This window comes from Artibeus jamaicensis, unplaced genomic scaffold, assembly GCF_021234435.1.
Source record: "Artibeus jamaicensis isolate MK-2021 breed Jamaican fruit bat unplaced genomic scaffold, CSHL_Jam_final scaffold_833, whole genome shotgun sequence".
Lineage (NCBI taxonomy): Eukaryota > Metazoa > Chordata > Mammalia > Chiroptera > Phyllostomidae > Artibeus > Artibeus jamaicensis.
Genome location: NW_026522056.1, coordinates 19,052,189 through 19,068,622, shown reverse-complemented (window position 1 = coordinate 19,068,622; position 16,434 = coordinate 19,052,189). Strand labels below are relative to the sequence as shown.

Genomic DNA, 16,434 nt, shown 5'->3' with positions numbered 1-16,434 from the left:
ACGTGGAGGCGGGGCGCGGCCTACTCCGAGCCCTGGAGGTGCTTTTCTTGGCCTCAGCCAGCATTTCGGAGCGGCTTTGGCGGGCGGAAAGATGCTGGGCCGGAGTAGCCTAACCTTCGTCTTTCTGACCGTGGCCGTCACCTGCGCCGTGGCGCAGCACGCGCCCCCGGTGGGTGAGCTCGTGCAGACGGCGAGGGTTGGGGGGCCGCGGGTGGGGGCGTGGCATGGAGGGCGGGGCGTTAGGAACACCTGGTGGGGCAGCATCTTTACAGGTGTCCTCGGTTTTCTGCGCTCAGGGGGCGGGGCGGGGGTGTAAACTTCACGCGGAATTACTTTGGCAGAGCTGGAACCTTTTAGGGAACTCCTGATCTCAGCAGAATGGTGGTTGTGATTTACACACCCTAAAATTTCAGGGTTTGCGCTAGTTCTACCAGTTCCGGGCTTATGCATTCTGAACTGCTGAGAGGAAAAGTTCCAGTCGACTTGTGTACACAACTCGGTTAAGCGAAGGACTGCTCGATGACTTTGGCATTCTCTGCTCGATGACGAGCTGCTGAAGAAGTTGCAGCTCTGGATCCTGAGCGCGCTGGGGAGGGCCCAGGCGTCCCCCAGTCGGGGACATGGGAGCAGCCCAGGCAGGCCCCATGTGGCTGCTGCACCCACACCCCAGCCATGTGAACGCCCGTCCCGTGGCTCTTTCCCCGATAGGAAGTCCCAGGAATACAGACGACTGCAAGAGGCAGCGAGGCACCGGCCTGACTCTCATTTTACAGAGGAGGAAGTGGATGAGTGACAGAATGTCTAGCCAGAGGTCACACTTTTGTCTGCTGAAGCAGGCTAAACTCAAGCCTCTTGACGCCCAGGCTGATGCGCCTTCATAAGTCTCTTCTTTCAAAGCATCATTTTTCTCTGTCAGTTGATCAGATAAAGAGGACCTAGGTGCCTCTGACCCGAGACTAGACGAAGGTGATCTTGAATAGCTTAGCTGGGATACTGATGGGTAGGAGCACAGTGTGTGTCTTACTCTTTTATTTCTCTAAGGAGAAATGTTTTACGAATAAAGTCATGGAATATTATTCAGCCATTAAAAATTATGTTAAGTAAAAGCAGAATACAAAATACTGTGTACAGTGATTTCAGTCACAGGCAAATGCACCTAAAGAAAAGGATTGGAAGAGCATAAAGGGAACTAAAATTAGTATGCTTTAGTGTGAATAAGGAATTAATTTGCTTTGCAGTGGTTGGAATTACATGAGTTTTTAAGGGATTTGTTACTTTGACACTGTCCATGACCTTCGCCCCCCCCCCCCCAGGAAATACAGCTGTAGTTGGACAAAGGATTACTCTTTGTGGTGAGGGAGAGCCCACTTTAGGCAACCGTGGGACCGTTCAGTACAAAGTAGAAAAAAACCTGTTTTATCATTTGCAATTTGGTTGTGTGATTTGGAAATAGGTCTAGGGATCATGGGTCACTGTACATTGAATGCTTTTAGGAAGTGGGGCAATTCCAGGATTGGGTAAAGAAGAAACAGCCATTTAGCAAGAGAAGGGGTGTTTGGTATTTTGTGGGTTGCATAGTTAGTACTCTTGTTTTCATCTGCACTGAGACAGAATCGTGAGTGGCCCTGCTTTTATCTTGTCCCCGGGGAAGCTGCACTGAGGTGGGGATACCGTGAGGTTGGTTTTGTCCAGTTCGAGAACAGCTGCAGCCTGGCCCTGTGTGTCTGACCAGCTTGTGATGAGGTCTAGTTGTGAACTTCAGACAAGTTTCAGGTGTCAGGGGCTGCTTCCCCCCCACACACACACACTTTACTATTTCAAGAAAGAGTATTTCAAAGGCTCTTTCTAAAACAAGAAGACGCAAAAGTCTTCACGAATTTAACTGTTCTTACCTGCCACAGTGGTTGTGAAATCTAGTCCTGCTACTGGGGTCAGTTTGGGAAGCTGCTTTCCTAAGTCTCTAATGAAATGAGAAAAAACAAGGGCATGAAGTTAAAATGATTAAATCAGAATGTTAGCTATTACTCTGATTTTACGGCCTTCAATTTTTTATTGTTAAAACGTTCTTTCTGTTATGTGTGTGGGGTTTGGCTTTGTTTGGTTCCACATCCCCTCCTGGGAGCGTAAAGATTCGGAGCCCGGGTGCGGGGCTCTCCTGCACACGGGGAGTCCCCTGTTCCTTCTTTTTTACTGATCGGAAAATTCTGGGAGCCTCCCGCTGAAAGCTCACAGAAGTGTCATGACCTCATTCTCTGATAAGAGTATGCAGTATTTAACTTTGAATCATTTTACATGATAAACTGCTGGGAACCACATAGGGACAAAAGAAACTTCAAAACTGCTTCTGACGCATGTGAATAATGAGGACCCACTTCAAGTCACAAACAAAAAATCATTTGACTCGGAACGTCGGTGGGCTTTGTTTCTTCTTGTTCTTGAGGCTTTTCAGACTACAGCATATTTTAAGGTCTTCCTGAGTCATTCTTTACTGTTGATTCCATTAGGAGACCCATTAAGAGTGGAGGCGCCCCCGAGGGTGACGTGGAAGTATCAGGAGAGGGCTCTTAGACCTTGTTCATGACTTTGGAATCTATCCTAAAAACCGTGGGAAGTCATTGGATAGTTTTAAACAAGATATGACGCAATAAAATTTTCACTTTAACAAGAACACTTTGGACTGGGACGGAGCAAGGGCGGATGTGAGGAGACTAGTCCAGGGGAGGAAGCGGGTGACTCTCGGGAGGGTGTTGGCGGTGGAGAAAGAGAGAAGTGGATGTCCAGAGAGAAGATGAGGGGGCAGAATGAGCAGAAGAAGGAAGGGCTGGATGGCAGGAGGGACAGGCCCCTCGCTGAGGTGCTCAGCTGGGTGAACGGTGGCATCACTATCAGGGAACATGGCAGGCCAATGTTTGGGGGTGGAGGAAAGATCATTTTCATTCTGGTTATACTGAACTCCCGGTGGCAACGAGCTACCCAGCAGACCTTTTGGACTGGAGCCCAGGAGGGAGGTATGGGGGGGTCACAGGCATCTTACTTGGATCCATTGGAGCAAGTGAACATCGAGTGGAGAGAGGATATAGAAAGAGGAGAGATGAGGCCGAGGCAAAGGCCAAGGGACCTGCACATGCAAGTGTCAGGTGGGGAAGAACTGACCGAGTTAGAGCGACACGGCCAGAATGGAAGAGCGAGTGCTGTGGAAGCTCAGAGAGTGTGGGGCGGGTTAGGTGTGCTGAGTGCCGTTGAGATGTCTGTGGTGCTTGGCAGCTGGAGGTCACTGGCCACCTCGGCCGGTGCAGGGCTGGAAGCCGCTAACAGGTGCCGCAGGATAAGGAGCTATCAGAAGGCAAGGAATCGGCGTCGGGGAGATGACTCTTCTGGTTGATAAATCTGAGCGGATTCCTAAAGTTCATGAAAAAGAAACATGACGGCTCAGTAATTAACTGCCGGGTTAAACTTATTTTCATGCATCAGCTTCTCATGTGAGTAGTAGCACCCTTGACACAAGCTTACTGAATTAGGTTTTAGCAATAATTTCCACCAAGCTCCCAGAAATCACGTAAACCCCACCTGGCCTGGCCAGTTTTATTGTAAGTGCATCTGCTTCTCCATAGGGAAGAAGGGACAAGTGTCCTTCTCTGTAGGGACAGTTTATTGTGTCCCTGCAAAGGAAGGGACACACAGGTGTGATCTGTTTCTGACTCAGCAGATATTGAGTGCCCACTGTGTGCCAGCCTCTGTTTGAGACTCAGGAAGCAGGTCGATGAGCGAGAGGAAAGGTGCCTGCCCTCATGGAGGGTTTGTTCACATTTCTTTTACCTAAATATCCCCAGTGTAATTGGGTGTCATATCCCCAGTGTAATTGTAATCCCATCAAAAGTCAGAATGCAAGTGAAAAACTTTGCATGCTCATTTGAATTTATTATATATGCAGGAAACATGCCTTTTCTCATTCAGTAGGTGTGTGTCTGCTGTTGTATGCAGAGAACATTTTAAGAAAAATCTTAGAACATAGCTGTCAAGTTAAAGAATTGAATTAAAATTGCCTTTCTGGGATCGTTCAACTTCTTTTCTGATGGCACGAACACTGGTGTGAGCTGTATAATTTCCTTAAATTACCTTTTATTGTCTTTTTCTGAGTATGTGAATAAGACAAGAGCATGAGGGCTTTCTGTACCTTTTGTGCAGCCTTTTCAGTGAGGTTCTCACTAGTTCTCCAGGACTCCAGTGTTTTAAGGAGTTGCACAAGTTACATCATTTCTTTTAATGTGGAGCATTTAAGTCACTAATGGGAAAATTATAATTTATATATTGTTTTTCTAAATGCAGTATCTCCAGTAGCTTTATAATTAGTTTTGCTTAATGAGTGGGGAGCACATAAAGATTATTGAATTTCAAGGAGGTTCCAGTTCCTAACAAATAACCAGAATAATCAGAGAATTCACTAACCCAGAAAGTGTTCACAAAATGTCTTACAGAGATTTTTCAGTACTTCCTCTGGCCTTAAGAAGCAAAAATGAGAAAGGGTATGTGAGAGAAACTGAGATTTTAAGTGGGTTGTGTATATTTCCTCTAATATACCAAGCAGACTACGTAATATCCCTAACCTATAATCTCTACCTCCCATCTCTTTTAATTTGTACTTACCTTGATAAGGTTGTCTGTTATTAAATCCATGTGTAGTTAAATTTGGAGACAGTAAGAAACTTGAAATAATAGGTGAGCTCATCGTAACTCTATTTAAGTCTATACATAGATTTTGAAGCTACCTTTCCTGGTAGAAGTCTCCTTTTTAGGGAAGGATGTAGCCGTCTCCACTTTACCCCCAAGGCTCACCTGTTAAAAATGCCTTTTTTGCCTTTTACTCTCACAGCCAACTTCTATGCAGAGTTCATGTCTGTGTTACAAGTTTATGTTCACTGCTGCCGGGATGATCGTAGTACAACATCTTCCTGCCCCCAGACCCCGGACACTCCCTCACCCCGGGGGCAGGCTGCATTCTGTCCTGAGACTGGACAGAGAGCGTTTAACTCCTCACAGTGGTCTCATCAGGGATAAGCCATGAAGTTTGATTTTAATATTGGCTTTGGAACCCAGGTTGTGCAAATATAACCGTTCAGGAGAGATGAACATCATTACATTTTATTTATTTCCTGAGTGGATTCCAAGTGGTCATTCAAACCCTGAAGCAAGTACAGGTTGTGGCCGATCTGGGATTAAATGGAGGTGCCCGTTCCATTGTTACCTGTGGGCAGCTGTGGGACGGCAGGAAAGCTGGGTCCCCTGTTCTTTTCTCTTACCAGCTGCATGACCTTCTGATCTCTAATGGAGCTGAGCCTTGCCTTCAGAACATGACTAGGCCTAAAGTTTCCCATAACTCATGTTAGATGAACTGATGAGGAGCCTGGAGGCTTTAGGTAGAAATAAATGATGAAGATTTATGCATGGGTCTTAGGGTTTGCAAACCCTCAACACGAGGCCATACATACCAAGAGTCTTCCAAAGAAGACAGAGAAGGTTAGAGCTCTTGTGATATGTACCTTCTTCAGAAGAGTCAGTCCTTCAGTCTGGATGGGTCTGAGAGGGTCATCCGCTACCTGACCACTGGTCTGGATGCATGGTCTGTCTTTCCTCAGCCATTCAGGGGCTAATCAGAGGGTTATCTGAAGTGGTACAAGTAGACAAGGACGTAAAAAAAGGTAAAGTTCCCTCTAACTTTTTTCTCCTTTTTTTTCCTTCCACTGTACATATCTTTATTCTTGCTTACTAAACATCGATAACATGATTGTACCTGGAAGATTTGTGAATATCGATCATTGCTCAGTATACTATGCTTACATTTCCTTTCCTGGAATGCCAAAGCCAAAACTCTAATGGCACTGAAAGAATATTCAAATGCATTCTCTACCGAATGCTCACGTGAATACCACAGTCCAGTTTGCTTCATATTTATATCATGACTTTCTGATACAGATTGTTTTCCTGGGAATTTCTAATTGCTTCCTCTTTTTTTCTTCTCAGCGGAAGAAGCCAAGCGTATGCCTTTATCACTGTATCCTGGGTTTTGTTTTGTTTTGTTTCTGCTTCCAACTTACTCTCTCGCTATTTATTCTGTCCATTCTTCTCGAAACCTCCTCACTCCCTATCCTCCTGGCTCTGTTTTCTTTTTATTTGGACCATGCTTTCCCAGTACTACAGATTCCCCCCGTAGTTCCAGGGTGTTTTCTTTCGTCCTCACGGTCTGTTATTTTGGAGGGTAAGTGTAATAAATGAGGATGAAGGGAAAGTTGGGGGAGGGGCCAGTAAACAGAACTCCCAGCCTCCGCAGACAGAACTGTATGTGGCACGATTGGTACATGCAGTGCACACCACCTCAAAGGGGTTTCCTCTGGAGACTGAGTAAGTGGTCTGGCAGGACCCAGGGCAGTGTCTGCAGGTGCTGACACCCAGAGCAGGTGGCCGATCGCAGCCGCAAGCCAGACCCACCTGTCAGCTGTTCTGGGGAGGCCTGTGGGCTAAGGATGGTTCCTACATTCTTAAAAAGTTGGGGTGATCAAAAGGAAATGAGTGCTTGGTGACACGTAAAAATGACCTGAACGTCACATGCCAGTCTCCATAAACAGCGTTGCTTGGGGACACAGACACACTCGTTGGTTGGCTTATTGCCGTAGCAAAGCCCACGTGTGGTGTGCTCCTGACCTTTCCCTGCTGCCCGGGCACTGAAGTGACAGCCCGGCAGCTGAAACTCAACAGCATTTTAAGTGCCACCTGTAGCTGGGTAGCCTGTGATTCTAACCTTTAAAAACAATGGCCAGCCCTGGCCGGGTGGGCCAGTTGATTGAAGTGTCGTCCTGTACACCAAAAGGTCACTGGTTTGATCCCCGGTCAGGGCACGTACATGAGGCAACTGATGAGTGTTTCTCTCTCTGTCTCTTCCCCTCCCCCCACAATTTCTCTTTTTCTAAAATCAATAAACATATTCTTGGGGGGTGAGGCTTAAAAAATAAATAAAATATAGTAGTAAAATAAAAAATGACCATAGCAAAGTATCATTGAGCACAAAAAAAGAAGTGAAAAAATTGTTCTCTTGAGGCGAAGTGGAGCATGGATTATCTCATTACTCAGTGAGATGGCAAAGCCTCGTGTTCATTATGCAGCGACACTAGAGTTGTGATAAAAGATACACTGTATGTAACATTACAGGATTAACCAGTTCTCACAATATTCCCAAGTCAGAGGAGGAAAATCAAGTTATCAGAAAAATAAGAAAATTCAAAGCAGAGTATCTCATCACAGCAGAATTTATTTACAAATTTTAAAGAGTGTAATGAAGCTACAACCAAAGTAAGTCTCCAGGTAGCTCATCGGTTAGTGAAGCAAGGAAAGCCATTTACCAATTGTGACCGAAATCACACGTGATGGCAGTAATCTAAGTAATGTGTCCTGAGAAAATTCGATTCACACAACCAGTCCAGGACTTTGGCAACATCATCAATATTAATGGAAGAACAAGGCAAAAGATTCCTAGCTGTTTTTCCTTGGCTCTTGAAGTTACTGATACTGATCAGTTATTGATATTGTACTTACTAGGGCATCGATGCCAAGTTTCAGACTGAAGAGTGGGTCTCCCTACGAGTATTCTATCTGAAACAACTACAGGCAGGACATGTTCAAAGAAGCTGAGAATCTAGTCATTCCGTTCAGACCTAAAGAGGAATCTGCTGTGATGTGTAATAATTGACAGTGGAAAAAATACGAGGTCTGTCTGGAAAAAGTCCAACCATTGTTAACATAATGAGAACGGTTTACATGACATCGATGTAACCTGGCAGCCAAGGAGAGTGGACTGGAATGCACGTGTGTGAACGATGACGACTTCACTGTACTAGTCAGTGGGGGTGGTGGACACATGCGTGAGTGAGCATGTGCCTGTCACGTTCAAAATGACTGAGTGAGTAGAGCAATGAACCTGCATCAGATTTTACATTAAGCTTGAACATTCCTCCATGGAAACTATTTATGATTCAGAAGGCCTCAGCTCTGGGCATCTGGTGAGTGGCAGCTTCATCACAACAGTGTACCTGCTCATTAATCACATCCCCAGCAGAGTTTTTTGGCAAAACATCAAATCAACCAAGTGACTCAGCCACCCTACAGCCCAGATTTGGCGTCCTGCAACTTCTGGCTTTTCCCAAAACCAAAATCACCTTTGAAAGGGAAGAGATTTTAGACCATCAGTGAGATTCAGGAAAATATGATGGAGCAGGTAATGGCATTTGGGAGAACTGTGTTAGGTCCCAAGGTGCCTACTTTGAAGGGGACTAAGGTGTCACTGTCCTGTGTACAGTGTTTCTTGTATTTTGTATCTTCAGTAAATATCTCTATTTTTCATATTACATGGCTGGATACCTTCTGGACAGACCTCGTGTGTGTGGAGCAGAAAAAGGCGTAGTTGGACAAATGTACAGAATTTGTGAAAATGGCACCTAAAGATTGTGGTTATTAATTACATTATCAATTGGCAAACACTTTATGGGAAATTCTTGAATCTCTTACATGTGATTGAATGAGTAATGCCAACCATGAACTTCTTTTGCTCTTGTAGCCTTAACCACCATCATTTCTGGGAATTTGTGTAAGAAATAGATGCTGACTCTTCCTACCCCACGGCAGTTAGGGAGGTAGGCAGCAGGAAAACTTCACTGTGAGTTCTAAACTCAGGGCTGAGACTGAAAAGTTTCTAAACAAGAACCTCCTTCAGCCACTATCATTGAACATTGAAAATCAGCTTTTGCTAAGTTGATCCTGGATTATCAAATTGACATTTAAAAGCTATTATTTTTATATTGTAATAATTTGGAAATAGAATTTAAATTCTGACGATTGAATTAGCTTTTGATCATTTGATACCTGATACTGTTTCCTACTGAAATCTACCTAACGTTACAAGGCAAAACAGCACTTGTACCAGAACCTCAGTTGCACTGTAGTGAAGTTCTTTTCACCACAAAGAACGTTTCAATCATGGGGAGTGTCAGGCTGCTTTACACCCCTCCCATGCTGTTAAAAGTTAACATGAGTTAACGCAGGGCTCTGCTTAACAGGGGGCGGGGCTGTGAATTAGGGCCAGACTGTGACGGGCCCTGGACAGTGTGCCCTGCAAATCTGCTTCGCGATGCAGATCTCTATCGCAGTAGAGCTGGCTCATAAGTTCAAGTAACATTACATCCTATCAGGTAATGTAGTGTTAAACCAACCTATGTGACATAAATTTTCCATCTACTTATGCTTCCTCTTTATTTGATACATTTGCAATATAAAAGCCAAATCGCCATACATGGCACTAGTGTAAATTCAGTTGAGACAGAAAATGCACTTAAGTTTGAGATTTTTAGTAGTTTTTATAGGAGGAAAAGACTTTTAAGAGGTATTGAAATGGTCCAAAAGAGCAGTCATTCTTGATTTTGTCTTTACAAGCTTTAACCATGTTTGCAAATTGCCTATTCGATTTGTTATTTTCTGAAACTTAAAATTTTTTTTCTTTTTTTTTTAGTGGACAGAAGACTGCAGAAAATCAACTTACCCTCCTTCTGGACCAACGTGAGTAAATATCAGATGATCAAAACTCACATTTTCCTATGCAGTGATCTCAGAAAAATAATGGGAGTGAATAAAAATTTAAGTCGTGTCCTCTAAGAAAGGCAAAAAAAATTTTTTCTCAGGTTTGTGTATTATGTATTTGACTAAGACGCTGGACAAATGTGAAAATACTTCATGATTACTACATCCATTTCTAGCCTATCAGAATCATAGGGGGGAAAAAGATTCCCAACCTCCACTAAATTCTCCTGTCTACCGCTAGACGTTTTACTCATCCTGAGAAACTCAGAGCCTAATTGTGATGTTCTGTGGTTCCAGAGTATTAACAACCAGATTTTACTGGGACAAAAAAGCATAGGATCTTACATGTGAAACATTTAAGAAATAAATCTAGTATGATAATCAGAATCTCTCAAGGGGCAAACAGGACTGGAGGACATGGGGAGGGGCCGGTATTGTGGTTTAGTATATTAAACGTTGATAATTTTAGTCTAGTTACAGGCATGGCCTTTTCTGATCCTTTGTAGCTACATGTCTCTGAGGAAGATGTGAGAACAGCTCACCTGCCCAGAGGGTACCAGGGTGTGGGAAAGGAGGGAAGGGATAAGGCAGGAGAATCTTGTTTGGCCTGCTCTTCCTTCTGCAGGAAAGCAGCCAGCTGGGGAGGCAGAGAAGAACTGGAACCAGGGGTATCAAGATGTCTCTTCAGTTTTTGTAGCGCTCTAATCTATTTTGTGCTGCACTTGTCTAAATGATGCATCCTAGAGAGCCTCTGTTCCAGATACAAAGAAACTGGCAAACTAAATTCTTTTGATTTACTCACCTTTCTGCAGAAAGAGGCCAATATTTGGCAGAAAGTAAGTTAGATGTAATTGGTTTCTGTGTTTTCCCAAAGCCAGCGCCCGGCCCCTTTCTGTCACCACTAACCAACACAGTAGCAGTCGTGCCCTACTGACTGCGCCCTGAACTTGGCTGGTCTCACTGCCCCAGTTCATGGAACACTGAATGAGTATGTTCCACATTCGAGGCCCTGCTTCTGCTCCGTTTCCTGCACCCCTTATACGTGTCTGCGAACTGATCGCTCCGCAAACCTTCCCTGCTTTTAAGTGCTTCCAAGTTGCCGCGTGTGTGTGTGTGCACACTTGTATGACACACATATACAAATAAACACCATTTTCTTATATGTATACAGCAGCACAATGGGACTGTTTTGGCCTGGTGTTTCAGCGGGACGCCTTCCTACCTCGCTAGGCAGTTCCCACCACGGAAAACCTCAGCTCCACTCTGATCGTTCTCTCCTCTGAACTATCCATGGACCTTGAGATCTGGCAGAGATCTCAAGGATGACACATCCTCCCGTCCCTTTCGGGGCATCTTTTTCACTCCAGTGCGTAGATTTTGGAGAGATGTGTGGGTAACTGTGAGGGAGGAGAGAAAGCACCTGTTTATCCTGCCTGAGCAGTCATTTCAGTGCTAGAGGTCAAGGCCCGACAGCCCAAGCGCCCCTGAATCCATCCGCAGTCCATTAGCATTTCTCCTGCGCTGCTCATTGGGCTTGGACTAGGTGCCAAGCCACCTGGGGCGCCAGGTGGGTTCAGTCAATGCTTGATATTGATTATGACCTGGGCACAGCAGATGCTGTCTCCAAGATCATTTAACACGTGTTGTTTGTGGTGAAGTAGAAAAATATCCCACCGCTGATTGAATACTGATGCTAAGTATGCTCCGCATAGTTCATGAAATCCTCCTTGTCTTCCCAAAACAGATACTCTTGTTTTCTCTAGGAAAGGCGGGTGCCATTCAATACTGAGACACTTTAGAAAAATACTTAAAGAGAAGTAAAATGGGGGTTTATGGCTAAGCTTTAGTTATTAAAATAATGTTGTTAATCATTTGAACAGTTCTTACCAAGAATTCTGGTTAACGGAGCTGTGGTTGTAGAGGTTTCTGGGGTCCCCCATCTCCCCACTTCATTTAATTCTCCACTGGAATGAGTTTGTTTCCTTTCCATTTCTTCTTCGCAGTTATGGTGGAGCCTGACCAGGAGTCTGCGCCGAAAGCAAGTGAGGAGTTTAGGGCAGCCGTAGGGGAGTGGTTTGGATTTTATTGGCTGTTACCAGGGACCAGCTGCCTGCAGTTCTTAGGCAGAACACGTGCCTTGTTGACCGAGCCACGGGTGCGCAGGGCACCAGGGACCTCTGCTTTCTCCTTGCTGTTTGACCCGGAGATACCGGTGCACACCAGGGGCCGGGCGAGGGGCGCGGGGAACAGGTTGGAAGCACCTGCCTGTAATAGGATGAAAATAATTATTGAATTGTGCAGCAAAAATTTGCACGTGAAGTTATGATCAGCCAGACATGGAATTTATTTGTCTTTATACAAAGCTTTCCCCCCCTAGGAATTAAGAAGGATAGTGTTTAATATAGATGTCAGCTATTAAGGAAGTGGCATTTTGAAAATGCTTTCAAAAGCGCAGAATTTATCCACTGCAATTCGGTTTAAACGTGTGTCCAGAGTCAAGTGTGCTTTTCTTTTCCACCTGCATCACAACACTGGTGGCCGCTGGTTAGCAGTCTCATAAAGCCACATACATATACCCAGGCTCCAAGCTCAGCAGCATTATTTAGAGAAACAAATAGTTATTCATGGCAATAGAACTGTAAATGGGACCACAGCTCATGACTGTTAGGAATAAACCCATCTCTGCTATAGACCCAGGTGTGGGTCCCACTTGAATCTGACAGCCCCGTGACACTGCACGTGCTGGGGCACAGCCTGCGCTTTTCTGCAGCAGAGTGACGGCGGGGCAAATGCTGGCTGCTTTGGTGTCGTTGTTTTAAAAACTTACTGGGGTGACACTGGTTGATAAAATCATCTAAGTTTCCGATGCACAATACATGATCTACATATTGTATTGTGTGTTCACCACCCCAAGTCTAATCTCCTTCTAGTTATCTCCCTATCCCCTCTCCTACCTCCCGCACCCCCCTTTTCAGCTGGTAATCGCTGTACTGTTGTCTGTCTATGAGGGTTGTATTGGGTTTGTTTTTTGCTTCGTTCTGTCACTTTTTTTACCTGGTACTCCTCACCTCTGACAGCTGTCAGTCTGTTCTCTGTATCTTAGGCATAGTTTTGAGCTGATACATCACTGAATGGCACACCCTCAGGGGCTATTTGAGTGTAGCAACAATTGCCAGAAGATAGCACTTCCTTAGCAACAGAATAGATATAGAGTTCATCCACCAGAGAGAACTATGGCCCAGGTCCATTTAATAACGAAAGGGCGTGGACATTGCTGTAGATGCAGCAGAAATTGCTCTGTGTACGTTGATGAGTGGGAAGCTGGGGGATGGGTGTGGTCCCACAGTGCTTGGCCTTGGATTTCCGACAGAAGAATGAGAACGGGGAAACATAGCAGGGAGAGTAAGGTGGCTGAGCTCGTGGGAAGCTGACCCGTGGTGCCACTTTGGGGTCTTCAAGGATGACCTTACTAAAGGCAGCAGTGATCTGGCACTAGTGCCAGACTGTCTGAGAGGAACTTCTGACTGGGAAACCAGTTATTGAAGTTCCCAAGCTTAGACTAAACTTTTGCAGAGATTTAGGAGGGGAAAAAAGGGGGGACAGGTATTTTCTAGCAGTGATGTTCCAGTTACATGTAACCCTGCAACCAAAATTGATTTTTTTGCATATCACCAGTTCACATTAACGCTTCAGTCTGAAACGACTTACAATCATATACAACGTAGGACAGAAGCACTCGAGAACAAGCGTTTGCAAGTTTTCATTTGAAGACTGACTTCTATATTGTTACTAAGAATATATCTCATACATGGGGACTAAGTGGTAACTGAAAAAAATAAAGATTAAATTTAAAAAAAGGAATATATCTTTAACATGTCCATGTAGATATAACTACCTAACACCCATTAAAACTGCTTTTAATATTTCAAGATGCTACGCCTCTCATTACAGCTACCGGGGGCCGGTCCCGTGGTACACCATAAATCTCGACTTACCGCCCTACAAGAGATGGCACGATTTGCTCACTGACAAGGCATCGTCGGTAAGCTGTGACTCTCAACTCTTGTTTCTGACTTCACTGACTGTAATCACACATACACACGAAATTACACACCAAGGAGTTTAAGAATGAGCTTTGGATTCATTGCTGCCATTTGCAGTGAACGATAGCAGAGGAAAAGATGCTGTTCCTCGTCTGTCGCTTCTTGCTCTTTTTACCAGCCTTGGCCTTTGCTTCTTTCTCTCTGTCTCATCTGCCTTCATCTGAGTGGTTGATCACATGTCATGTTAAAGATGGGTTGTGTTTATACGTAACTGGAAATATTTTCCAACATCACTCTATTTTATTTCGCTACATATGAGTAAATCAAAAGGTCCATATCCGTTTTCATTATACCAGTATTAATCTTAAATGTCAGTACTGCTTTATATTTCTTATTAATTAGTTAATTAATTTTACAGCTAAAGATTATCGTGAACTCACTGAAGGATGTAGTAAATGCTTTTGTTCCAAGTGGAAAAATTATGCAGATCGTGGATCAAAAGTTGGTAAGAAATACTGTTTCCTATAATAAATTTTAAACACACCCAGTTCAGAAAAGCCTCTGGTATTTACTTAAAGGCATAATTTTACAGCCTCTTTTAAGGTGCTTGGGCACAATTGTGTTTATTCTAGATGACTTTCAAAACTTCAGAGGGACTGAGAGCTCTGGGGCTTAGTCCCTTCAGAGAGACAGGACATAAAATAGATGGCAGATTGTGGCAGTCTGCTGCTCTTTAATGTTTTTTGAAGTCTTGACAATTTTACAGAACAATGGGAAAAATATACGTACTTCACCTGGGAGCGTGGCATTTCCTTCCCCTTATGTATATGTGGGTGTACAAGTTATGGATACGTGGGGTTTTTCTTAAGTACTTGACTGAGTATTCGAGGACATGAGAGACTTTTCTCAGTCGGCCCTGTGCTTTGTGGAGTCCCTCCGGAGCTGTGACCTTTGAAACTCACATGGGTCACATGTTTCTCGTGGGCACACATGCGCCACACCACTTCATTTTCCTCCTAGTCCTGCAGGAAGACTCTAGTTCTCAGCCCCTTTTTAAAATTTAGGTGGAACCAATGGAAACTCTAGCACCTGGCCCCTGGGACCCCCTGAGAGAGCCTCACCACCTTATTTCACCCTATTTCAGCTTTTGCTCTGGGGCCCTCACTGGCCTGCAGGGTGCAAAGGATGGGTGGAGGTAGGGGGTGCTGGGGTGGTTAGGGCACGCCAAGGCCCTAGGGCAGGTATTTTGAGCTAAGGACATTTGGGATTGAATAGTACTTTGTTGTGAGGGGCAGTCTGTGCACTGAGGGATCTGTAGCAGCATCCCTAGCATCTTCCCACTGGTTGCTAGTAGTACCCCTTTAGTTGTGACAACCGAAAATGTCTCTAGATGTCACCACATCTCCCAGGGAAGGGGGTGGGCAGTAAAGCTCACCCCCTGGTTGCTGATCATTGTCCCAGAGGCCGGATGCCCCTGCATGTCCTTCCTATAACACTTGCTTCTGCCCAACTTGCCATCTCGCATGTGTATGCTCCTACTCACCTGACCTCCGCAAACTGCACGTGTTGCCAGGAGCAGCAGCAAAAGAGGCCCCCATGTGCCCCCCCCCCGCCTGTCCCCTCCTCTGCCTGTCAGCAGGGGGCAGCATACAGAGGGTGCAGGCTTCCTAATCAGACATGGGGGCGTTTGTTCCTTAAACATTGGATTTTAAGGTTGGGTCAGCCACATCCCAGCTGCGTGTCCTTGGACAAGTTTCTTAGCTCACGAAACCTCAGCTTTGTCCTCAGGGAGAGCTTACTGAGACACACCGTGTGTGTGGTGGTTGTGAGTACTGCACGCTGCAGGGACAGCGCCGTGCCTTGGGGTGGGGGGCGTAGTAGGTGGTGAACGCATGCGCAGTGAGTCCTTTTTGTGTTAAATTGCAGGAAATAGTCCACATGTGTGCTGCCTTAGGCCACAGTCCATACAAATAGCAAACTGGTGAGAAATGAGACTTGTAAATTTTAAACACATTATCTTAGTAGGAGGCTATGTGAGCTTAAATTTTGATCTCACTGTTAGTGACTCATTGCAGTTAAGGATAGAAGTATGATGAATGCCATTGAAATTGCTCATGTGTTTACTATTTGCTAACAGAATGCATATAGCAGCTTAGCCCACGATCATATATTAACCAAAACAGAAGTTTTCATGAATGACTACATACAGGTTTTTGCTGTGTGTGGGAAGGAAACCAGTAATGAGGGTGAAGTGCCATTGGCTAAAGGGTGGATTTGAGTAGAGAGGTACGGCGGCTCCTTGTGATGCTCCTGTTATGGGTCACAGCAGGGCATCCACTGCTCCAGTGTCCTGGGAGGGGGTGAAATGGAAATGATCCGAGATGCACACATCTCTGCGTAATGCCGGAGAACAGACGAGCGTAAGGGTACAAAAGCAAGAGTTAGAGCGAGGATTACATAGATCTTTTAAAAATACATGATGTAGGGGACTTCCACCAAGATGGAGGCATAGGTGGAAACACCTTGCATCTCCCACAACTAAACCTAAAAACAACAAAGTTTTAACAACAATAAACGCAACCAAACCACACAGAAAATCGACAATACAGAGTCCGAAAACAACGAACCACTCAGCTAAACCGGTAAGAGGGGTGAAGCCAGCAGCAGAGCGGGTTGGGGAGGGAAGATCCCGGACCTAGGCGGGACCTAGGCGGGACCTAGGCGGGACCTAGGCGGTGCACAGGCAGCCGAGGGCGCGGATCCCAGGTGCGGG

The 16,434-nt window shown here is 45.1% G+C and overlaps 1 protein-coding gene across 1 annotated transcript in view; it reads left to right on the top strand.

Moving 5' to 3' along the window:
- Positions 1 to 16: 16 nt before the first annotated feature.
- Positions 17 to 16,434, top strand: part of ASAH1 (N-acylsphingosine amidohydrolase 1) — a 28,144-nt gene continuing 11,726 nt past the window's right edge. The window contains exons 1-4 of the mRNA XM_037128795.2: positions 17 to 169; positions 9,551 to 9,597; positions 13,570 to 13,660; positions 14,080 to 14,166. Of these exons, the coding sequence (XP_036984690.2) occupies positions 92 to 169; positions 9,551 to 9,597; positions 13,570 to 13,660; positions 14,080 to 14,166 (303 nt within the window). The 5' untranslated portion in view covers positions 17 to 91. The remainder of the gene's footprint in view (positions 170 to 9,550; positions 9,598 to 13,569; positions 13,661 to 14,079; positions 14,167 to 16,434) is intronic.